Here is a 26,787-nt window from a genome sequence, read left to right as displayed (position 1 = left end):
CAGGGGCGAGTTCAGAGGGTGGTGATAAATGGGGAGTACTCGGAATGGTCAGGGGTGGGTAGTGGGGTTCCCCAGGGTTCTGTGCTGGGACCAATCCTATTTAATTTGTTCATAAACGACCTGGAGGATGGGATAAACAGTTCAATCTCTGTATTTGCAGACGATACTAAGCTAAGCAGGGCAATAACTTCCCTGCAGGATGTGGAAACCTTGCAAAAAGATCTGAACAAATTAATGGGGTGGGCAACTACATGGCAAATGAGTTTCAATGTAGAAAAATGTAAAATAATGCATTTGGGTGGCAAAAATATGAACGCAATCTATACACTGGGGGGAGAACCTCTGGGGGAATCTAGGATGGAAAAGGACCTAGGGGTCCTAGTAGATGATAGGCTCAGCAATAGCATGCAATGCCAAGCTGCTGTTAACAAAGCAAACAGAATATTAGCATGCATTAAAAAGGGGATCAAGTCCACAGATAAAATGATAATTCTCCCACTCTACAAGACTCTGGTCCGGCCGCACCTAGAGTATGCTGTCCAGTTCTGGGCAACAGTCCTCAGGAAGGATGTACTTGAGATGGAGCAAGTACAAAGAAGGGCAACAAAGCTAATAAAGGGTCTGGAGGATCTTAGTTATGAGGAAAGGTTGCGAGCACTGAACTTATTCTCTCTGGAGAAGAGACGCTTGAGAGGGGATATGATTTCAATATACAAATACCGTACTGGTGACCCTACAATAGAAATGAAACTTTTTCGCAGAAGAGAGTTTAACAAGACTCGTGGCCACTCATTAAAATTAGAAGAAAAGAGGTTTAACCTTAAACTACGTAGAGGGTTCTTTACTGTAAGAGCGGCACGGATGTGGAATTCCCTTCCACAGGCGGTGGTCTCAGCGGGGAGCATCGATAGCTTCAAGAAACTATTAGATAAGCACCTGAATGACCACAACATACAGGGATATACAATGTAATACTGACACATAATCACACATAGGTTGGACTTGATGGACTTGTGTCTTTTTTCAACCTCACCTACTATGTAACTATGTAACTATGTAAACAAAGAACAAAAAATGCATTCATTTATGTCCACTGAACAATTTATCGGTCATTACATGATGGCACTTTCGTTTGCGCTCACGGCCGAATGTTCGTTTTTCGAAAATGGTTTCGGCCGATTCTTCGTATAGTGTATGGCCAGCATAAGGATGGAGCATTGTTACGGTTTCTGAAGGGTAGATTAAAGAGCATTAAGGACATCTGTGTAGCCATCCATTGCTGACATCTCCTCCTAAAATACTAATTGACTACCTGTCATGCTGATCCAATTGCTTCAATACTGTGACTGATTACTGTAAAAATGAGAGGAGAAAATACCCAAGGCAAAATTGTCAGTTTGTATTAGAAGAATATCTGGCCAACTACCAGAGCCCCCACTTCTTGAAGGATAATAGGGCAGAGTCATTAAGCTGTTCACATAAACTGAACCTGTGTGTTGCACAAGGCAACACTTAACTGCTTCCGACCCCAGCTGAACATATTCACCTTGATTTTGCTCCGTACTACCTACTGCCAGGAGCAAGGGTAAGAGGGCCTAGTAAGCACCAGGGTTTGACCCCTCCCTCATGTAATAGCTCTGGGGGCCTAGCAGCCAATCACCAAGAAGTCTCAAAAATGTTCAGGTATTTTTCTTCACGTGTCAGAAAAAGAATGCACAGGCAAAGCTCAGGTTCACTCTAACCATTTGCCTACTGAGCACTTTTACCCCCTCCTGCCCAGGCCAATTTTCAGCTTTCAGTGCTGTTGAATTTTGAATGACAATTGCACAGTCATGCTACACTGTGTGTTTTTTTTTTTTTTTTTTTTTTTTGCTATATAAATGAAAATTACTGAAAATTTCAATGGAAAAAAAAAACTTTTTATAGTTTGTTATACAATTTTGCAAACAGGTAATTTTTCTCCATCACTGATGTGCACTGATGAGGCTGCACTGATGGGCACTGATAGGTGGCACTAATGGACACTGATAGGCAGCACTGATGGGCACTGATAGGTGGCACTGATGGGCAACACTGATGAGAAGGTACTGATGGGCACTGGTTAGCATCACTGAAGGGAACTGATTAGCAGCACTAATGGGCACTGTTTGGAAGCACTGGTGGCTACTGATTGGCAGCACTGTTGGCCACTGATTGGCTTCAAGAACATAATATTTTAATTAATTTAACATCCACTCCTTCAAGATATATTCGAGAGAGGGAAGAGAGAAAAACATCCAAGAGAAAGAGAAAAAACATAAAGGGATGAGGAAAAAAAAGGAAAGAGGATAATTCCGTCTCTCTCTCTCTTCCCGTCCTACATATCATCCAGCATTAAGTCCTGAAATAGACTATAATATTCCAGAGCAATCATGTAATCAATAGTACTTTTAGCTTTACCCCATGCCTACGTCAAATATTTGGGACAAGAATAGGCAGCCATTCGTAAAGACCAGAAAGCAGAAATGCATAGCATGTATTCCCCACTCTCCATTTTCAACCCAAATTGGAACATGGGGCGTCCATTTTTTCCATATTTTCTGGAATTTCCAAAATGCATTACGTTGAAGATAAGTACTGTATATTTCTCAAATAGTACATGTTTATCTGTTTCCTTTACCCAGTCCCCAAGGGTAGGAGGGTTAGGTGAAATACATTGAGAGGCAATTAATTTACGCGCCAGAAAAAGTATTCTCATTATGGCCTCATCATATACTAAATTATTAGACTTTATATACCCGAGGAGACATAGAACAGGATCAGGAATAAGTGAGATGTCATATATGAAATTTATTGTTTCTATCACATCTTGCCAATACCGATGCAATTTTGGGCATCTCCAAAACAAATGTATAAAAGAGCCAGAAAGTTTCACACATTTTGGACATTCAGAATTCTCCCTTCTGACTACTCTATGCAGCAGTCCTGGGGTATAGTACGTCCTGTACAAGATAAAAGTTGGGTCATTCTGTGCGTTGGAGATATTGAGACAAGCTGAACATTCTTCATTATTGGTCCCATATATCCTCTAGGTCCACATCAATATTCATCTCCCATTTTTGTCTACATGGAATCGGAAATTTAAGGAGCAGATAGTAATCATATAGTAATTTCATATATACTTTAGAGATAAGTCCCTTTGTGTTGCTTGGACTACACTGTCCAAAACAGGGATTTTGTAGAAAGGGACTTTTGGAGCATACCTTGTTTTTTTAAAGCATGTCTTAATTGTGAGTATTGAAAAAAAGACCTTTTATCTAAGCCAGAGATCCTCAAACTACGGCCCTCCAGCTGTTGCGGAACAACACATCCCATGAGGCATTGTAAAACTCTGACATTCACAGACATGACTAGGTATGATGGGAATTGTAGTTCCTGAACAACTGGAGGGCCATAGTTTAAAGACCCCTGATCTAAGCCATAGTCGGTACAGAGCTGCTGATAAGTTTTCAGCACTCCGTCAGAATACAATTGCATCAAGGTAATAAACCCTGCACAGTCCCATCTAGAAAATCCTTCCAAATGGTAAACTTCAGAAAATGCCCTATTAGACCATAATAGAGTGTACCTAGTATATCCCGGAATACCCAATATTGTTTTGGTGGACTGCCAGACCTTGTATATCAGGTGAAATGTAGGGTAAGTATATAGATAACAGGGTGAAATAGAAGAATCAAGAGACAATAATGGATTATCAATATTGGATAAGGAGCTAAGTATGTCAAAAGAAGATGTATTTTAGCCCCAAGTTTCCCATCCCTCAAGATGTTGAAGTTGAGCCACCAGGAGGTATATCCAAGGTGGGCTTTTGGAACCAAAAGCCCACCTTGAGCATTAGGATAGTGTAGGTATTCATATTTAATTCTAGCTGGCTTATTCCACCCTATCAAGCTCCGAAAATTGTACCAAATCTCTTGAAATATTTGGCGGCCGCAAGGTGGCTCTGTCATCCAGGGTAGCCGTCATATGACTTCCTCAGCTTCCCGGCCATCTAGAGGGTGCACGGGAGCCGATGCGCATGCCCGGTGGTTGTAATGTCCACCAGGCACCTGCGATTGCTTATCACAGAGCAGGGACCTGGATCTGTGTTTTTAAATCCATGTCCTGTCAGGGGAGAGGAGACAGATCGTGTGTTCCTTGTATATAGGAACACCGATTGGTCCCTTCCCCCAGTCAGTCCCCTCCCCCTTAGTTAGAATCACTCCCTAGGTAACACATTTAACCCCTTGATTGCCCCCAGTGTTAACCCCTTCCCTACCAGTGACATTTATACAGTAATCAGTGCATTTTTATAGCACTGATTGCTGTATAATTGTCAATGGTCACAAAATAGTGTCAAAAGTGTCTGATCTGTCCTCCACAATATCACAGTCCTAAAAAAAATTGCAGATCGCCGCCATTACTAGTAAAAAAAAATAATAATAAAAATGCCATAAATCTATCCCCTATTTTGTAGGCGCTATAACTTTTGCACAAACCAAACAATATAAGCTTATTGCGATTTTAATACCAAAAATATGTAGAAGAATACATATCAGCCTAAACTGAGGAAGACATTTTTTTATTTTATTTTTTTAAATTGGGATATTTATTATAGCAAAAAGTAAAAAATGATGTGTTTTTTTCAAAATTGACACCCTTTTTTTGTTTATAGTGCAACAAATAAAAACCGCAGAGGTGATCAAATACCACCAAAAGAAATCACTATTTGTGGGGGAAAAAATGATCAAAATGTCATATGGGTACAATGTTGCATGACAGCACAATTGTCATTCAAAATGTTACAGTGCTGAAAGCTGAAAATTGACCTGGGCAGGAAGGGGGTGAAAATGCCCTGTATTGAAGTGGTTAAAAAGGTGCAACAACAGTTACAACAGTTGAGAAGTTTGGCATAAAACCTCCTGTTTGATCTATATGAATATTCAATTTGATAACTCTCTTTAGTCTATTGGCCATAATCTTAGCTAGTAATGTCAGTATTAAGCAACAATATTGGCCTGTAAGATTCGGGAAATAACATATCTTTCCCTTTCTTAGGTATAACCACAATTATAGCCTCTGCTATAGACAGAGACAGACAACCTTCCCTTAGAGCAGCATTAAAGGTCTTTAGCAAAAAAGGTAGGGGTATTTTGCCATATTGGCTATACACTTCATTGGGGATACCATCTACTTCAGGGGCTTTTCCTTTAGGAAGAGACACTACAGCAGCTTCCAATAGTAATTTGATCATTATAGAAATCGGATCATTCAACATGCATTTATCATGCATTTATCAGAATGGGACAAAGTGGGAAGGTTAATATCATCTAAGAATTCAAAATTTCAGCCTTTGCATAAGTGGCTCTTGAGCTATATAGCTTCTGATAAAAAGATTTAAAGATCACCAAATATCTTCTGTTTTAGTACAAAGTGTCCCTTTCTTCTTTTGATTTTATAGCATTTATAAAAGAAGTATTCATTTGTGATCAGGCAATCGCTGACAGAAGTTTCCAAACTTTTTCCCCCTCTGCCCATACCAAACGTTTATTAAAAAATTGTTTATCCTACGCTCTTTCTTCCATAAGGAGTTTAAGTTGGGATTGCGCCTTAACCCATGAGGAACAGTTTTCAGGAGTTGAATCCTAAACCTATGCTGCCTCAGCCGCAATCACCCGTTTACCACATTAACTTCCTGTCTATGTTTTGTTTTGGCCACACTAATTTCTTAAAGAAGAAGGCCCCTAAGATAGGCCTTCATGGTGTCCCAAACAATCAAGGGAGAGGCAGTGGTCAGATTCATTTCTAAAAAAAGATTTAGGGCCCTTTGTATATGATCATGTGTAGAAATTATCTGAAGCCAAAGTGAGTTAAGTTTCCTCATAGATCACTTTCTAAATATATATATATATATATATATATATATATATATATATATATATATTGTTTTGGGGTTTTCTTGCCTTTATTTTTACTAGGTGATCCAGACCTATACCATACTTCCTGTGTTGTTAATATGGCTGCTCAGTCTTTCAATGTATTCAGCACAAATCATAGGAAAGGGAGGCAAAAGAGAGTGCAAGAACACTTAGGTATTGATTTACTAAAACTGGAGTATGCAACATCTGGTGCAGCTCGGCATAGAACTGAATGAGCTTCCAAAAATTTGCTTATAAAAACAGTAGTAATCAGCATGGATTTATGAAAGATCACTCTTGCCCGACCAATTTGTTAACATTCTATAAGGAAGTGGGCTGTCATCTAGATAAAGGCCTGTGGACATGGTGCTTAATTTAGAAATTGCGGTCTCTTGGCATGAATAATAATGTACTGTATGTACATGGATGGAAAACAGTTTACAGGGGTGTGTCCAGATGGTGGTGACAAATAGTGTGTACTCAGAATGGTCTGGAGTTGTAAGTGGAGTACTCCCAGGCTCTGTTCTGGGACCAATTCTGTTTAATTTATTCATAAATGATATAGAGGTTGGTATAAATAGGTCAATCTCAGTGTTTGCTGATGATACAAAGCAAATCAGGGCAATAATTTCACAGCAGGATGTAGAAACTTTACAAGAAGACATCAATAAAATAAAGGGATGGGCATCTACATGGAAAATTAGGTTTAATGTTGAAAAATGTAAGGCAATGAACTTGAAGGCTAAAAATATGAATGGAAATTACTTGCTAGAAGGAGAACCGTTGGGGGAATCCAGGATAAAAAAAGATCCGGGCTTCCTAGTAGTTAACAGACTCAGCAATATCATGCTATGCCAAACTGCAGCAAGGAAAGCTAGAAACTATTAGCGTGCATTAAAAAGGGTATTTACTCAAGAGATACAACTATAAGTCTACCACTACCACTTATCAGGTCTCATCTTGAGTATGTTGTCTAGTCCTGGTCACCGGTCATCAGGGAGGATGTGCTGGAACTGGATAGGGTCCAGAGAAAGGCAACAAAACTAATAAGGGGGCTGGAGGACCTCAGTTATGAGGAATGACTACAAACATTCAACTTATTTTCCCTGGATTAGAGATGCTTAAAAGGGGATATGATAGTGATATACAAGTATCTTAAAAGTGATCATAGCATAAGAGGAAGCTATTCAGTTTCAGGTTGCTTAACAGGACACATGGGCACTCAATGAAATTGGAAGAGAAGTGGTTCTTTACTGTCAGAACAGTAATGCCCCGTACACACGGTCAGATTTTCCGATGGAAAATGTCCGATCGGAGCGCGTTGTCGGAAATTCCGACCGTGTGTGGGCTCCATCGGACATTTTCCATCGGATTTTCCGACACACAAAGTTGGAGAGCAGGAGATAAAATTTTCCGACAACAAAATCCGTTGTCGGAAATTCCTATTGTGTGTACACAAATCCGACGCACAAAGTGCCACGCATGCTCAGAATAAATAAAGAGATGAAAGCTATTGGCCACTGCCCCGTTTATAGTCCCGACGTACGTGTTTTACGTCACCGCGTTCAGAACGATCGGATTTTCCGACAACTTTGTGTGACCGTGTGTATGCAAGACAAGTTTGAGCCAACATCCGTCGGAAAAAATCCTAGGATTTTGTTGTCGGAATGTCCGAACAAAGTCCGACCGTGTGTACGGGGCATAAGGATGTGGAACTCCCTTCCACATTGAGTGGTATCTGCAGGTATTTAAAAAAAAAAAACACATAGATGGGCATATTGGAAATGGCATTAACATAAACACACACACACACCTGTTGAACTGGATGAACTGATATCTTTATTTAACCTCACCAACTATGTAACTGTGGGGTTGATTTACGGAAAACGCAGAGTGCAAAATCTGGTGTAGCTCTGCATGGAAACCAATCAGCTTCCAGGTTTTTTTGTCAAAGCTTAATTGAACAAACTGAAGTTAGAAGCTGATTCACTACCATGCACAGCTGCACCAGATTTTGCACTCTTTTAACTTTTAACCCCTAAGTAATCTATGGAGGGACTAGTAGATTTAGATGGACTTTACATATGTGACTAACAAATTAAATTCAAACTTCAGCTAACACCTTTTAAAAAGCTTCAGGAAATTTTGATGATTGTAAGCACCCCTGTTAGTTTTAAATGGTTTACCTCAATCCTATAATTGCCACTTTGTCTGGACATTTTGATATGTTAAATGAAGGTGAAAAAAACTAACTTACTGGAGGAACAGACAGATGAAAAAAAAGCCTGAAAAATAAACTAATAGAGCCACCACATACAAGGATTGGTAATCTGCAATATATTACATTTTTTGTTTTTGGGTTTAGAGACATTTTACTTTTTTGTCTGCCATCAATCAAGTGGTCAGTCACCAGTAAGATAAAGATAAAGAGAATTCTTGCATCTGAATCCAACCTCCGGTCAAGACTAGGTATTAATTAGACTTTGTGTTACAGGGGATCCATTGCTTACTGCTAGTGACACCTGTAATTCAGTTGTGAAAATTGTCTTCTTCCAAAATAAAATAAATAAATAAATATAGATGTTTACCGTATTTATCGGCGTATAACATGCACAGGCATGTAACACGCACCTTCATTTTAAGAGGGCAGTTTCCAGAAAAAAACTTACATTTTAAATAAAGAACTTTGAAGCAAAATAAGGGTCACAGTTCATCAACGCAGCCTCACCGGTGCCCATCTGCAGCCTCTAAATTGCCCATCAATGCACCCTGATCAGTGCCCATCAATGCACCCTGCTCGGTGCCCATCTGCATCCTCTAAATTGCACATCAATGCACCCTGCTCAGTGCCCATCTGCAGCCACTAAATTGCCCATCAATGCACCCTGATCAGTGCCCATCAATGCACCCTGCTCAGTGCCCATTTGCAGCCTCTAAATTGCACATCAATGCACCCTGCTCAGTGCCCATCTGCAGACACTAAATTGCCCAACATTGCTGCCTGCTCAGTGCCCATCTGCAGCCTTTAAATTGCACATCAATGCACCCTGCTCAGTGTCCATCTGCAGCCACTAAATTGCCCAACAATGCAGCCTGTTCAGTGCCCATCTTCAGCCTTACCTTTCCTATCATTGCAGCCTCGCCAGTGTTGGATTACACAGAGCCGTGATCTCCTGTGTACTCAGTCACTCACAGCCACGCCTCCTGGCCCTGCTCATAGGTTAGACAGAACAGTGGCCCAATGCAGGGCCAGGAGGTGTGGCTGTGCGTGACTGAGTGGCGGGATACACAGGAGATCATGGCTCTGTGTAATCCAGCAGTGCTCGCTACTCCTCTTCCCTCAGAGACATCAGGGATTGGCCTATAACACGCACACATGATTTCCCTCTGATTTTTTAGGGGGGAAAAGTGCATGTTATACGCCAAAAAATACGGTAACTAGTTTGTTAATTATGTATACACCTCTTTGCTTATTAAAATAATTTACAATATACAGTTTCAAACATACTTTAAAGTCTCAACAAATGTTTCCTTTTTCACACTGTCTTTCAGCTTCAGACTAGTATGACTGAACCAATGACACTGTCAAAGTCAATCTCGCTTCCTCGGAGTGCCTACTGGCATCATATCACCAGACAAAACAGTGTTGGCGAAATCTACAGTTTACAAGGCAAGTGGCTTAAAAATGAAACATTGCACCTTTTAGTTTGTTTCATGCTGTGCACAACGTATTCATATTGCTTTTTATCTTTGAGTTTGTTGTGTTCCTTTCATTTCAATTTATCAGCTGTCATGATCCTCGGTGGGGACAGTGATTTTTCAAATTGGCATTTTTTTTAAATCATTTTAGCAACTAATAGAAAATCACTCTGTGTAGACTGCAAAGGCAATTTAGACATGACTTTTTGAACTTTACAATGCAAATTACAGCCATCAAAAGTTCAGTGTAAACCATGGTTTTATGCTATGCTCCCTGGTGGGCTCCTTAAATGTTACAAATAGGATATTCATATTTGCATAAATCATACAAATATGACAATACCTTAAAACAGTACTTCCTTTTAAAATCGCTGCTTCTGATGCTGTGCTGCTAATTTATCACTAGGGTAAGAGCTTTAGTACAATGTTTCATAATGTTTATGCTGGCGACATAGCAATGTTCTCTGAATTAATGGCTCTGTCTCACAGCTTCATTGTGAATAATGCAAATGTACAGTACTTTCTAATAGCTGCATTAAAAATCTTTATTCTACTATATTGTGATGTTTATTGGAATACAGCATCTACTGAAAATAATATGCACACACCAATATATTCTCTCACATTGCTACCTGCAATACTATTCAATGCTTAGAGTTGTATGTAGATTCCATTATTGGATAAACCCAATTAGTGAGCATTTTACATGTGAGCTAACACGGTAGAGGCTGAAACTGGGACACATAAAAAAAAACTGCCAGGGTACCAATTTTCTGTAAAATGCAGTGGTTTATTGGCTAGAATGTTATTTTTATTTAAAAAATCCTCATTTAACTACTTCAATACTGGGCAATTTTAACCCCTACCCGTCTAGGCCAATTTTCAGCACTGCCACACTTTGAATGACAATTGCGCTATCATGCTACACTGTAGCGATAAATAATGTTTTTCACACAAAGAAAGATTTCTTTTGGTGGTATTTACTCACCACTGTTTTTTTATTTTTTGCTAAATAAATTAAAAAAAATGAAACATTTCTTATAAAATGTTGCAAATAAATAACCTTTCGTCATAAATTTTGGTCAAAATGTATTCTGCTACAATTCTTTGGTGAAAAAAACTATAGGAAATACTGTATATCAATAAATTGATCATTCCTGATGTACTGTTGGTCTATCTAATTTCTTGAGGCCTAGAAATGCCAGGATAGTGCAAATATCCCCCAAATTACCCCTTTTTGGAAAGTGTACAGTCCAAGGTCTTTAGTAAGAGGCATGGCAAGTATTTTGAAGTTGTGATTTTTTTGTCACAATTTTTTGGAAAATAAAGAAATTAAAAGAAAACATTTTTTTTTTTTTTACATACTGTTACTAGGGCAGCATAGCGTTATCATATAATTGGTGTGGCAGTGATTAGGGACACTGACTGGCGGCAGTATGTAAAAGAAACTTTTAAAAAATTACCTTTTTTTCCAATTTTTTCAATTTTTATTTCTTTTTTTATTACATTTTTTTCTTTTTTTATGATTTTTTTTAACACACTCAGACCAGAGCAATACAGTGTTACCATGGTAACACTGTACTACTCTGGTGAAGTGATCAGGGTTTTTTTTATTCTTTACACATTATGATTGCTTATACCAATAAATTTCATTTCATTTCATTTCACAGGATAAGCAACTATTTTTACTGAATGAAACTGATTTAGTGTCTTTTATTGTGATCAGCTGTGATTGGCCACATGCCCTACTGCCTTATGAAAGAAAAAAACATCATGACACTCCACAACAATCTTCTCCCACCAGACTTTCAGTGCTAATGACAACTCCCCCAGCTGGCTGTTGAGTTTAACCACTTCAGTTTTGGAAGGTTTTACCCACTTCCTGACCAGGTCATTTTGGTGATACGGCACTACATTGCTTTAATTGACAATTGCATGGTCATGCAATGCTCTACCCAAATACAATTGAAGTTCTTTTTTTCCCCACAAGTAGAGCTTTCTTTTTGTGGTATTTGATCGCCTCTGCAATTTTTATTTTTTGCGCTATAAGCAAAAAAAGACCAACAACTTTGAATAAAAAACAATATTTTTCACTTTCTGCTATAAAACATTCTCAATAAAAAAAATGTAAAAAATCAAATTTCTTCATCAATTTAGGATAATATGTATTCTGTTACATATTTTTTGTTAGAAAAAAATCCCAATAAGTGTATATTGATTGGTTTGCACAAAAATTATAGCGTCCAAAAACTATGGGATAGATTTATGTACTTTTAATTTTTTTATTTTTACTAGTAATGGCAGTGATCTGCAATTTTTAGCGGGACTGCGACATTGCGGGGTACAAATTGGACACTAAGTGACAATTTTTAGGGACCAGTGACTCCAATACAGTGATCAATTTTTTAAAAAATGCACCAATCACTGTATAAATGACACTGGCAGGGAAGGGGTTAACACCAGGGGCACTCAAGGGGTTAAGTGTGTGCCTGGGAGGTGCTTTCTAACTGTGTTGGGGATGGACAGACTGGAGGAAAAGAGAGATCATGTTTCAGCTTAGCTGAAACACAAATATCTCTCCTTTGCTCCCTGACAGATCAGCGATTTGCCTTGTTTACATAGGCACACTGCGGATCCGTCTCTCCACAGAACAATCAGTGGGTCTTGGCGGCCATTCTGAACCCGCTAATTGGCTCCTACTGTGTCCAATCACAGCGGGAGCGTCACTCTGGGGGCACGTGCCCCCTACATCGCACAGGTACGTGATTTTGCGCAGCCGGGCCACCCTGCTGCAGTATATGTACAGTGGGAAGTCCGGACATGGTTAAATTAACTTTCTGGAAAGTTTTCTGACATTGACCAAATGTGGTCATGACTATATTCAATCAATGATGTCACCTGGGATGCCCACTGGCTTGTTTACAATTTTAAAAAAAGCTGGTGGGGGGCTGTAAGCTGTCATTTATTGGTGTGAGTACTACCACCACTGAATAAATTATTTCTCGCTGAAGCAGCCAAAGGTTTGGGGAATAGACTAGCTGGCTAAATCTGTTCCTTTAGCTTGCCTGTTCAGTAAACTACAATTAGCATGGATTCAGGTTGAACTCAGTGGCGGCTGGTGCTCCATTTTTTTAGGGGGACGCAAACAAAATCCCAACCAAACCCCCCCCTCAACGTCACTCGCCCGTGATGGGGCCTATAGACAGAGGGATAGAATGGATAAGATAGATAGATATACAGACAAACAGACAGACAGACAGACAGACAGACAGACAGAGATATATATAGACAGACAGACAGAGATATATATAGACAGACAGACAGAGATATATATAGACAGACAGACAGAGATATATATAGACAGACAGACAGAGATATATATAGACAGATAGACACAGATATGTATAGATAGATAGATACTTAGATAGATATACAGATAGATAGAGATATACAGATAGATAGAGATATACAAATAGATAGAGATATATATGCAGATAGATAGATAGATAGATAGATATACCGATAGATAGAGATATATAGATAGATAGATAGATAGATAGATAGATAGATAGATAGATAGATAGATAGATAGATAGATAGATAGCGATATACAGATATATATATATGCAGTTATATAGATAGATAGATAGATAGATAGATAGATAGATAGATAGATAGATAGATAGATATACAGATAGATAGAGATATACAGATAGATAGATAGATAGATAGATAGATAGATAGATAGATAGATAGATAGATAGATAGATAGATAGATAGATATACAGCTATACAGTTAGGAGAGAGAGAGAGAGAGGAGATGATAGAATGTACAGCATGACTCTAGGACGCAGTGCTGGGAGCTCTTGTGATTTACACATACAGGAGATGTGTAATGAAGGCCCCAGCAGATTGTCGGTTGAAGGGCTGGAGCAGAGGTTGATTCCTGGCAGGGCAGAGGTGAAGCACGGCTCCCTCCACCCTCCGATCACAGACTGAGAAGAATATAACACGGTGGAAAGACAGGCTGTCAGTAACACAGTACCTTGTCTTCTCCATTCACACAGAGCCGAAACAGGAAGTGACACGCCGCCGGGAGACAGCACCGCCCAGACATGAAGAAATGAAGGAGAATGGCCCAATCAGCGTGTAGAGGCGCACTGCACAGCGCCACAGGGCATTAAAAAAAACCCACAAATGAAGCGTCTTGCCTGCAATCACGGGATTGCATTGGCATGACGCTTCCATAGTGCACCGTGTCCGGCGTCCGCCCGGAACACAGTACACTTAAAGGAAGTTTTTTTTTTTTAAAGGGACATTTTTTATTTTTTTTGGGGGGGGGGGGCGGCGCCCATGTGCCCCCTATGGACAGGCCACCACTGGTTGAACTCATGCTCAACCCAAAGCTCATCCATATTCACAACTCTATACAATGTGCAGGGAGTCCTTGTGAATAGGTGAGGAGAGCCGGTGGAAGGAAAGATACGAAAGATGGTGTGACAATAAAGAGGTCTCACAAACTCTGAACTGAGTGGAGACAATTGGGTAATCAAGTCGGTGAAAGAAACATTGGATTTAGATCTCATATCTGAAGAAAGTAAGACATTTGATAAAGCACATTTCACAGTTCAGCTTAAAGTAAAAAGAGAATGTTAATGGATGGAATGCAGTGGTGTCATAAAACTTCTACAAGTACTAGTAGGTCTTCAAGAGATTTGTAATGAAATCATGACAGAAATAGTCTAGAAGAGCAGCTTAAAGCAATACACATCTATCCTGAGTCTGTTTTTAATCAGCAGAGTAAAACTCTATCCATATTTCATAATTTCTGTAGTAAAGGGGGTACCGACTTAAAAAGTGGTTACACTAATGTAATGAAAGTAGCCAATCAGGTAGACACCAAATTACAAAGTCCAAGAAGCTAAAAAAATGTTAGATAAGCAAGATGTATGTAGTATCTATATCATATTTGCTCTCTCATAAATTATAATTTAATTCTGCTAAATAATATGTTGATTGATGGATTGGGAAAACTTGTCAAATGGTAATATAAATATTTAGAATAATTGGTATTAAGAGTGACTCTACAAACAAAAACGACTCTGCATGGAACCAAAGACCAGAATAATCTTGTTTGAGTTTTTTGTACTTTGAATCCCATTTAGTTTACGGTTGCATTTGCCTGCTTTGTATTTGGGGGAGTCATACCAAACACAGTGCCACCCACAGCACCTCAAAAGTCATAAGTCAGCGATAAAAACAGTTGTATTTAAATCCTATGTCTGTGGTGGGTAGAGGAAGTGGCACATTTGATAAAGCATAGTACACAGAACACAACCCAGCTTGAGACACAAACCAGGGAAAGCTATTGGGAATTCAGAGGTGTCATAAACCCTCCACTAATAAGTCTTCAAAAAGCTTCTAATGAAATCATGTCATAAATTGCTCTGATTTAAATAAAGCAACATACCTTATAAGTCTTTTTTTTTTTTGTTTTGTTTATTGTAACACAGTCTAACTGTATTTATATAACATAATTCCTGCAACAATTATTGTAGGGGAAGGAACATGCAGACACCAGGTAGACACCAAACACACCTATATTACAAAGTTCAGGAGACTCATAAAACACATCAAATCTCCTAATCTAGACATACATACTTTCTATATCATATTTGGTCTTTAATAAATTGTAAATTCATTCTGCTCAATAATATGTTAGTTGTTGGATTGTGGAAACAGATTGAGTCAGATTGAAACATAGTTATATTTAGAATAATTGGCATTATGGGTTTGTATGCTGAGCATAATAAAGTATTCCATCACACTTATGGAAACAGCTCTCAGACCCATAGAATGTTTATCATTAGTAGTATTAAGGGGAACTGGGTTTTTTTTGTGTTCTTTTTTTTTTTTTGAGAAATTTACTTTTTGGTGCTCACCAGCTCGATCCTGATGATCCATTTGCTTCAGCAAAGATTAAAAATGTAGAGCAGTAAAGCAGTGTAATGCCTTTACACTGGTGCAGGGCAGGAATTTCGGCTGTACTTTTCTTTTTATAACTTAGGCAATGATGATATTTGCTAAGCTTTGTGGGTATAACAACAGCTCAAAGTGCTGGCAGTAGTTAAGAAATATATTGTTGGCACAAAAACTGCCGCATACTGTATGTGTACATTGTATACTGTCAGCAGGCTCAGATTCTATTCAAGTCATGCCCAGTATTCAGTACAGCATAGCTATGTCACACTTTCTCAAACAAGCTGCATTCCTTAACCTCTCTGGCGGTATGATTATGTCAGATTTTTGATGCTGAAAGCGGTACATTTATTTTGCATTTGGCATTTTATATTGTAGGCCTGTAATTCTTAGGAATCTGTCCAAACCAGAGTCTAGCAGACATCCCGGGTAGGGATGAGCCGAACACCCCCCTGTTCGGTTCGCACCAGAACATGCGAACAGGAAAAAAGTTTGTTCGAACACGCGAACACCGTTAAAGTCTATGGGACACGAACATGAATAATCAAAAGTGCTAATTTTAAAGGCTAATATGCAAGTTATTGTCATAAAAAGTGTTTGGGGATCCGGGTCCTGCCCCAGGGGACATGGATCAATGCAAAAAAAAGTTTTAAAAACGGCCTTTTTTTCAGGAGCAGTGATTTTAATAATGCTTAAAGTCAAACAATAAAAGTGTAATATCCCTTTAAATTTCGTACCTGGGGGTGTCTATAGTATGCCTGTAAAGGGGCGCATGTTTCCTGTGTTTAGAACAGTCTGACAGCAAAATGACATTTTGAAGGAAAAAACTCATTTAAAACTACCCGCGGCTATTGCATTGCCGACAATACACATAGAAGTTCATTGATAAAAACGGCATGGGAATTCCCCAAAGGGGAACCCCGAACCAAAATTAAAAAAAAAAAAATGACGTGGGAGTCCCCCTAAATTCCATACCAGGCCCTTCAGGTCTGGTATGGATTTTAAGGGGAACCCCGGCCAAAATTAAAAAAAAAAAAATGACGTGGGGTTCCCCCTAAATTCCATATCAGACCCTTCAGGTCTGGTATGGATTTTAAGGGGAACCCCGCGCCAAAAAAAAAAAAAACGGCGTGGGGTCCCCCCAAAAATCCATACCAGACCCTTATCCGAGCACGCAACCTGGCAGGCCGCAGGAAAAGAGGGGGGGACGAGAGTGCGGCCCCCCCTCCCTCCTGAACCGTACCAGGCCACATGCCCTCAACATTGGGAGGGTGCTTTGGGGTAGCCCCCCAAAACACCTTGTCCCCATGTTGATGAGGACAAGGGCCTCATCCCCACAACCCTGGCCGGTGGTTGTGGGGGTCTGCGGGCGGGGGGCTTATCGGAATCTGGAAGCCCCCTTTAACAAGGTGACCCCCAGATCCCGGCCCCCCCCCTGTGTGAAATGGTAAGGGGGTACATAAGTACCCCTACCATTTCACGAAAAAAGTGTCAAAAATTAAAAAAATGACAAGAGACAGTTTTTGACAATTCCTTTATTTAAATGCTTCTTCTTTCTTCTTTCTTCTATCTTCCTTCATCTTCTGGTTCTTCTGGCTCTTCTGGTTCTTCCTCCGGCGTTCTCGTCCAGCATCTCCTCCGCGGCGTCTTCTATCTTCTTCTCCTCGGGCCGCTCCGCACCCATGGCATGGGGGGGAGGCTCCCGCTCTTCTCTTCTTCTTTTCTTCTCTTCTTCTCTTCTTCATTTTCTTCTCCGGGCCGCTCCGCAATCCATGCTGGCATGGAGGGAGGCTCCCGCTGTGTGACGGCGCTCCTCGTCTGACAGTTCTTAAATAACGGGGGGGTGGGGCCACCCGGTGACCCCGCCCCCCTCTGACGCACGGGACATGACAGGACTTCCCTGTGGCATTCCCCGTGATGTCACAGGGAAGTCCCGTCAAGTCACCGTGCGTCAGAGGGGGGCGGGGTCACTGGGTGGCCCCGCCCCCCCCCCCGTTATTTAAGAACTGTCAGACGAGGAGCGCCGTCACACAGCGGGAGCCTCCCTCCATGCCAGCATGGATTGCGGAGCGGCCCGGAGAAGAAAATGAAGAAGAGAAGAAGAGAAGAAGAGAAGAAAAGAAGAAAAGAAGAAGAGAAGAGCGGGAGCCTCCCCCCAATGCCATGGGTACGGAGCGGCCCGAGGAGAAGAAGATAGAAGACGCCGCGGAGGAGATGCTGGACGAGAACGCCGGAGGAAGAACCAGAAGAGCCAGAAGAACCAGAAGAACCAGAAGATGAAGGAAGATAGAAGAAAGAAGAAGCATTTAAATAAAGGAATTGTCAAAAACTGTCTCTTGTCATTTTTAACATTTTTGACAGTTTTTTAGTGAAATGGTAGGGGTAAGAACCCCCTTACCATTTCACACAGGGGGGGGGCCGGGATCTGGGGGTCCCCTTGTTAAAGGGGGCTTCCAGATTCCGATAAGCCCCCCGCCCGCAGACCCCCACAACCACCGGCCAGGGTTGTGGGGATGAGGCCCTTGTCCTCATCAACATGGGGACAAGGTGTTTTGGGGGGCTACCCCAAAGCACCCTCCCAATGTTGAGGGCATGTGGCCTGGTACGGTTCAGGAGGGGGGGGGGCCGCACTCTCGTCCCCCCCTCTTTTCCTGCGGCCTGCCAGGTTGCGTGCTCGGATAAGGGTCTGGTATGGATTTTTGGGGGGACCCCACGCCGTTTTTTTTTTTTTTTTGGCGCGGGGTTCCCCTTAAAATCCATACCAGACCTGAAGGGCCTGGTATGGAATTTAGGGGGACTCCCACATCATTTTTTTTTTTTAATTTTGGTTCGGGGTTCCCCTTTGGGGAATTCCCATGCCGTTTTTATCAATGAACTTCTATGTGTATTGTCGGCAATGCAATAGCCGCGGGTAGTTTTAAATGAGTTTTTTCCTTCAAAATGTCATTTTGCTGTCAGACTATTCTAAACACAGGAAACATGCGCCCCTTTACAGGCATACTATAGACACCCCCCAGGTACGAAATTTAAAGGGATATTACACTTTTATTGATTGACTTTAAGCATTATTAAAATCACTGCTCCTGAAAAAACGGCCGTTTTTAAAACTTTTTTTTGCATTGATCCATGTCCCCTGGGGCAGGACCCAGGTCCCCAAACACTTTTTATGACAATAACTTGCATATTAGCCTTTAAAATTAGCACTTTTGATTTCTCCCATAGACTTTTAAAGGGTGTTCCGCGGCATTCGAATTTGCCGCGAACACCCCAAATTGTTCGCTGTTCGGCGAACTTGCGAACAGCCAATGTTCGAGTCGAACATGAGTTTGACTCGAACTCGAAGCTCATCCCTAATCCCGGGTATGATAAAGTTTGAAACACAAAATCATAAATCATAATCTAATAAATAACTATAAATAATAAGAAATAATAATATAATAATAATACCATTTATTCAATATATTTTAGTCAATAATATAATCAAATCAAAAACACTGAAATTTTTTTGGGCCAAACAAGGGTGCAATATTACTAGTCATATTGCTTCAGTAAACATCCCGGGTATGGTAAATTTTGAAACATGGGACTGCACAAAGTCCGACGTCACAATCAGGACAATAGAGCCTGGTTTCCTTTTGGATTTTCCTTCCAGTGTCATCACACTTTGAGCAACAAACCACGCACATCCTTGTGGGTGCTGACTTTTTTTCAGTTGGTGGGATGTGGTCCATGAAGTGACGACCAGTCAGGCGTTCCGGGTTGACAACACCAGCAGCACGACGTCCATCTCTATTTACAGCCGTTGGTGTTTGGTGGTTCAGAAAGATCAGTTTGGCAACTTTCCAAACTAAGTCAGCATGAACCACAGGCTTGTCACTCTTTTTTTTTGCAGAATGAAGGTATTCCATAAGCATTGCTCAAGAAGATGCCTGAAGATCCTGTAATACTTTTTTGTTGTTTTCTCATTGCTGGATAAAATGTCATTGCCTGGTCGGCTCTGTCAACACCTCCCATGGTGTTGTTGTAGTCTATCACCACTTGTGGTTTCATGATGTCTTTCAAACCTTTTGTGTGTACCATGACATTGGAGGTGTTATGAATTGTGCTCATTAGGCACACAACATTTTTGTCATTCCATCGTAGTGCCATCATTTTGCCTTTCTGCCAAGCAACCATTTCTCCTGTCTTGAGCTTCTTATTGCCAAAGATTGGCGGCATGTCATGCCGGTTAGCCCTAACGATTCCATAGGCATCCGTTTTGTTCTGTAGAAGGAACTCATAGAGTTCAAGGGATGTGTAAAAATTGTCTGTAGTTACACAATAGCCCTGATTTAGCAATGGCTCAATTAATGAAAGAACTGAAGATGTTGCCATTCCAAAATTACTGTATTTGTGGTTGAATTTGATTCCTTTCTCAGTGTATAGGACAGAACTCCAAATGTAACCAGTGCTCGATTCACTTAGCATAAAGGATTTGATGCCAAATCGTGCTCTCTTTGACGCCATATATTGTATCCAGCTGAGTCTTCCCTTGTAGGCCATTAGACTTTCATTTATGCTGATGTCTGATGACTTAGCTCTGTTGGAAATTTTTCTGAATCAATCATTCTGAATCATTCTTCTTGAGTTTGGGTGCTGGATGAGTAGTTTCATCAAATTCTTCATTATTTTCAAAGTGCAAATACTTTATTATCAGGAAAAATGTGTACTCTGACATGACCGTGCCAAAGAATGGAGTGGCTAGTAATTTATTGGTTGTCCAATACCACTTCTGCAGGGGTTAACCCACCACTCCCTGAAGAATTATTAGGCCTAAAAATTTCCAAATGTCCTCTTTGGTCACTGGTTGCCTCTTTCTGCTCCTTGAAAACCTCTGATGCATAACAGCTTGTTGCTCCTGGTACCGGTTTGTCTCCGTAACTATTTTTACAATAACCTCAACAGTCAAAAATAGTTGGAGGTATGCCAAGGGGTTGTCATCTTCAACATCCACTTTGATACAAGGTGCTCCAGTAAATGAGAATCTTGGGGGGTGCTGCATGATCCGTACCACAGTCAATAGAGCACCAAGTCCGCACATCAATGAGGGCAGTCGCAGGATTGTCGCTGAAATCACTTTCTGTGTCTGATGACAAATTTCCCCACAAATCACTATCACTCAATTCTGCAAGTGGTTCTGTATCCCTATCGCTGTTTTCCAGCATGTCATAAACCACTTTTGAGGTAGAGGTGCGCTTTTTTGATGCCATGGTTGTTCTCCAGTTTCCAGGCAGAAAGTACATTAAAACGGCTGGCAAGGGCACTGGACAAAGCACTAGGGGGCAAACTGAGGTCAAATTATTTTATACAGTAATGTAATCCAATAAGATTACAACGTATTGTGTGTGTTGTGGTTTATACTTTTTGAATCTGCCGCCAGTTCAACCCCCCTGCATGGCGACGCTCGCAGGGAAGGGAAGCCGGAACCTACAGAGCATCGGGCGGAAGGTCCGGCCACTGTACACAGTGGGAGTACCTCGCAGGATCCCAGGGACAAGGTAAGTCACCTCTTCCAGGATCCAGCGATGCAATCATGAATGTGGCTCAGGGTTACAGCTAATGGTACTGAAATTTCACCCCGAGCCACACTCGGGAATACCGCCAAGGAAGTTAGTGTTACTTATGTGAATTGGCCACAGGCAGGGGAATTTCATGGGGAAGTAAAATTAATAAAATATATACATAAAACAATTTTTCAGAAATAAAAAACTGATAATTGGCATGTGCGTATGTATTCACCCCCTTTGTTATGAAGCCAATAAAAAGCTCTGGTGCAATCAATGACCTTCAGAAGTCACATAATTAGTGAACTGATGTCCACCTGTGTGCAATCTAAGAGTCACATGATCTGTCATTACATATACACACCTTTTTGAAAGGCCCCAGAGGCTGCAACACCTAAGCAAGAGGCACCACTAACCAAACCCCGCCATGAAGACCAATTTACTCTCCAAACAAGTAAGGGACAATGTTGTTGTGATGTACAAGTCAGGGTTAGGTTATAAAAAAAATCCAAATCTTTGATGATCCCTAGGAGCACCATCAAATCTATCATAACCAAATGGAAAGAACATGGCACAACAGCAAACCTGCCAAGAGATGGCCACAAACCAAAACTCACGGACCGGGCAAGGAAGGCATTAAACAGAGGCAGCACAGAGACCAAAGGTAACCCTGGAGGAGCTGCAGAGTTCCACAGCAGAGACTGGAGTATCTGTACATAGGACGACAATAAGCTGTATGCCCCATAGAGTTGGGCTTTATGGCAGAGTGGCCAGAAGAAAGCCATTACTTTCAGAAAAAAAAAACAAAATGGCACGTTTTGAGTTTGCCAAAAGGCATGAGGGAGACTCCCAAAATGTATGGTGGAAGGTGCTCTGATCTGATGAGACTAAAATGTAACTAAAACTCTATGTCTGGTGCAAACCCAACACATCAGATCACCCAAAGAACACCATCCCCACAGTGAAACATGGTGGTGGCAGCATCATGCTGTGGGGATGTTTTTCAGCAGTCGGGACTTGGAAACTGGTCAGAGTTGAGGGAAAGATGGATGGTGCTAAATATAGGGATATTCTTGAGCAAAACCTGCCCCTGTGTGTGATTTGAGGCTAGGACGGAGGTTCACCTTCCAGCAGGACAATGACCCCAAACACACTGCTAAAGCAACACTTGAGTGGTTTAAGGGGAAACATGTAAATGGCCTAGTCAAAGCCCAAACCTCAAGCCAATAGAAATCTGTGGTCAGACTTAAAGATTGCTGTTCACAAGCGCAAACCATCCAACTTGAAGGAGCTGGAGCAGCTTTGCAAGGAGCAATGGGCAAAAATCCCAGTGGTAAGATGTGGCAAGCTCATAGAGACTTATCCAAAGGGACTTGGAGCTGTGATAGCAGCAAAAGGTGGCTCTACAAAGTATTGACTTTAGGGGGGTGAATAGTTATGCACATTGACTTTTTCTGTTATTTTGTCCCATTTGTTGTTTGCTTCACAATAAAAAAAAAAAAATCTTCAAAGTTGTGGGCATGTTCTGTAAATTAAATGATGTAAATTCTCAAACAATCCATGTTAATTCCAGGTTGTGAGGGACCAAAACACGAAAAATGCCAAGGGGGGTGAATATTTTTGCAAGGCACTGTAGACCTTTCTAGCTATAAAAGCTATATAACCAGTGCCTTGTGGATGCAAGGAACACCTGAAAAATTTGTTTAGTGTAATAGGTACTGGCTGTCAGTTTGACAGACTACTCCAGCTCTGCTTTTAACCGCTTTCTGACGGCCTATAGTAAAACAATGGCTGAGCGGGAGTGCTGCTATCCTGGGTGGATGTCCTATGACGTCCTCCCAGGATCTCGCCTCATGCACGCCCCACAAACTGCAATGTAGCACGATCTTGTGTGGGCGTGACAGATCAGTGTACCATGCCACTGCCGGTATCATATGATCACTGTGACCAATCGTAGCAGACCATATGGCAATAGAACACAATAAATGCTTTTCTTTCATAGCCATTCATTGTGTTGATCTCTGTGATTGGCCACAGTGATCACATGGTACAGACAGGGCAAATCACAGTGCATCTGTACCATGTGAGAGCTGTGGCCAATCACAGCTTCACAATAATACGCACTGGATGAATGGATGTAATTAATAAAAAAAGTGATATTCCCTGTTATAAACAATCATATTGTGTAAAATCAATGATCGATTTTCAAATATACAGTATTTTTGAAAACATATTAAGTGAAACATTTTGGAAAATTAAAAAAAAGTTTTATTTTTGGTCTTTTTTCATTTATTTAGCAATAAAAAAACAGTGGGGAATAAATACCACCAAAAAAAAGCTCTATTTGTGTAAAAATAATTATAAAAAAATAATTTGGGTACAGTGTTGCATGAATGAGTAATTGTCATTCAAAGTGTGACAGCTTTGAAAGCTGAAAATGGCCTGGGCAAGAAGGGGGTGAACGTGTTGAAGTAGTTAAGCTATTTGACAGCAGCTATTTGACAACAACAACTAAATGAGTGTGTGAATAGTGAAGATTACAATTACAAAGAAAAGCAGCTGGTGTGCAGGAATATAGTCTGAAAATCCCTTACATAAAACCAAAAAAGTAGCAATCACACCGTGCTAGTTTGCATTAGAAAAGTATTACTAAACACAATGATGTTGTCTATGCTCACCAGGCTCATTCTGTATATAACATATAGTTTGTATGTGTACAGACATCACAAATGTCATCCTTTTGTAAAAAAAAAAAAAAAAAAGATTAAACAGAAATCTGCAAGTCTCATTCCAAAAATGTAGCCCTCACTCTGGGTATTGACTGACAAAGTATTTACAATTCCGTAGCCACTGACCATATCTATTTATGAATCTAATTTCCTCTCCTTCTTCTATCACACGAGTCCCCAAACAATTTTTCATGTGGGACATGTGGAGTTCCTTGAAAAAAATTGATAACCGATAGAGCATTAGCAAATGTGTAGCCATCGACCATATCTATTATATTTATTGGTCTAATAATTTTTTTCTTTGTTACGCATGATCCTGAGTTTCAAGAAAACTTTTCATACAGGGTATTTGAAGTCCTGTAAAGAAATTAGATAAGGATCACAATCACATTGATGTAGGTCTAATGCTATTTTCAAAAATAAAGTTTGTATTGTTGACCTATGCAAAAAAGGGTCACTGAGAATCATACCCTTGATTTCCACGTAGCTAGGACTCAACCTGACCATTTTATTACTCTAGTTTAAAGCTTCTCTGTGTTCCATTGTGAAACAGAGCCAAGACTTTTATTTGATTTCAGAAGCAATACAATGGCCTTTGATCCCAAAATGCAAACCATACACCATTATTGCATTAATACTTCAGATTGTGTTATGCCATCATAAATGTGTAGCCTTAAAATTTCTCCTAAAATAAAAAAAAAAACCCTCTTTCTGTTTAAATTGACTTCCCATCTGCATCAAACATAAATAGATATTGCATTATTTAATAATGTGTCTACTAATTTACTAGAATCAGAATGTAAAAATCATTGAAAAAATGGCATGGAGAACTGGGTCCTGCCCCAAGGCACATGTATCAATGCAAAAAGAAGTTTTAAAAATGGCCATTTTTTCAGCAGCAGTGATTTTAATAATACTTAAAGTGAAACAATAAAAAATGAAATATTCCTTTAAATATTGTGCCTGGGGGGGTGTCCTTAGTATGCCTGTAAAGTAGCAGATTTTCCCTGTGGTTATAACAGTACCACAGCAAAATTAAATTTCTAAAAAGGAAAATAAGTCATTTAAAACTGATCGTGGCTGTAATATATTGTCGGATTCTGGCAATATAGAAAAAAATAATTGAAAAAAAAACGGCATAGGTTCCCCCCCAGACCATTACCAGGCCCTTGGGGTTTAGTATAAATATTAAGGGAAACCCCGCTCCAAAATTTAAAAAAATGCATGGGGGTCCCCCAAAATTCATATAAGGACCTTCAGATCTGGTATGGATATTAAGGGGAACCCTGCGACAATTTTTTTTTAGAAATGGCGTAGGGGTCCCCCCCAAAATCCATACCAGACCCTTCAGGTCTGGTATGGATTTTAAGAGGAACTCTGCACCAAATTTTGAAAAGAATGGCGTAGGGTCCCCCCCAAAATCCATACCAGACCCTTATCCGAGCATGCAACCTAGCAGGCTGCAGGAAAAGGGGGGATGAGAGAGTGCCCCCCCTCCTGAACCATACCAGGCCACATGCCCTCAACATGAGGAGGATGTTTTGGGGTCCCTCCAAAACATCTTGTCCCCATTTGATGGGGACAAGGGCCTAATCCCCACAACCCTTGCCCGGTGGTTGTGGGGGTCTGCGGGCAGGGGGCTTATCAGAATCTGGAAGCCCCCTTTAACAAGGGGACCCCCAGATCCCGCCCCCTATGTGAATGGGTATGGGGTACATTGTAGCCCTACCAATTCACCAAAAAAAGTGTCAAAAATAGCAAAAATGACAGGAGACACTTTGGGACAAGTCCTTTATAAAAAAAATAAAAAAATAAAAATGTCCCACGATGTAAATCCATCTTCGATGACAGTGCCCGATGGACCGGAAACCAAAAACCTTCAACAACTCCGCCTCCATGGGAGGCTCCAGCCGACCTACCACTTCTCTGCCATGACAGCTGTTATATAGCTGAGGGCGGGGCCACCCAGTGACGTAAACAGGTGACCCTGCCTTCCTCTGATGCCATGTGATGTCAGAGGCAGGTGGGGCCACCCGGTGATGTAATCTGGTGACCCTGCCCCCTCTGACACCACGTTTATGTCACCGGGTGGCCCCGCCCTCAGCTATATAACAGCTGTCATCGGGAAGAAGCCTCAGTCAGCGGGAGCCTCCCATGGAGGCGGAGTCGTTGCATTTTTTTCTTTCTTCGGGTCCTCCGGGCGCTGCCATCGAAGATGGATTTACATTGCGGGACATTTTTATTTTTTTTATTTTTTAACCACTTCCCGCCCGCACACGTCATATGACGTCCTGGGCTTTGGGCGGGTATATCTGAATGATGCCTGTAGTTACAGACATCATTCAGATATTGCTGGTTTCAGCCGGCGAATCTCTACACCATAGGAATGATCATAGCGGCCGTTCCACCGCTTGATTGTTCCTATGGAAGGCGAGAGGGGACATCCCCCCTCCCGCCGCCCTTCGGTGCTTGCTCCGATTCACCGTTACGATCGTGAGGCGGAGAGCGGATCCGCCAACGCCGGATGTAGATCATAGAGATTTCCGGTAGACCAGATGGTCGCCGGAGTCTCTATGATCATCGGAGGCCGAGCGCGATGTTATGACGTCACGCCCGGCCTCTCTATTCAAAAAAACGGCGCCGCTTCCGCTGGGAAGCGGTGATCGTTTTATTTTTTTTTTATTTCAGGCTTCCCAGCCTAGTGGTAAGATATGGGGTCTTATTGACCCCATATCTCACTAATAAGAGGACCTGTCATGTTATATTCCTATTACAAGGGATGTTTACATTCCTTGTAATAGGAATAAAAGTGATCAAAAATGTTTTTTTTTTTTCAAAAAAGTGTCAAAATAAAAAAAAAAAACATAATTATCAATAAAAAAAAAAAATTTAAAGTGCCGC

At 40.9% G+C, this 26,787-nt stretch overlaps 1 protein-coding gene across 1 annotated transcript in view; it reads left to right on the top strand.

The window, feature by feature from the left end:
- DOK6 (docking protein 6) overlaps positions 1-26,787 on the top strand; it is a 962,439-nt gene that overhangs the window by 770,589 nt on the left and 165,063 nt on the right. Inside the window, exon 7 of the mRNA XM_073631271.1 lies at positions 9,489-9,606. Within this exon, the coding sequence (XP_073487372.1) occupies positions 9,489-9,606 (118 nt within the window). The remainder of the gene's footprint in view (positions 1-9,488; positions 9,607-26,787) is intronic.

This window comes from Aquarana catesbeiana, linkage group LG05, assembly GCF_042186555.1.
Source record: "Aquarana catesbeiana isolate 2022-GZ linkage group LG05, ASM4218655v1, whole genome shotgun sequence".
Taxonomy (NCBI): Eukaryota; Metazoa; Chordata; class Amphibia; order Anura; family Ranidae; genus Aquarana; species Aquarana catesbeiana.
This window is presented reverse-complemented; position numbering and strand designations above follow the sequence as displayed.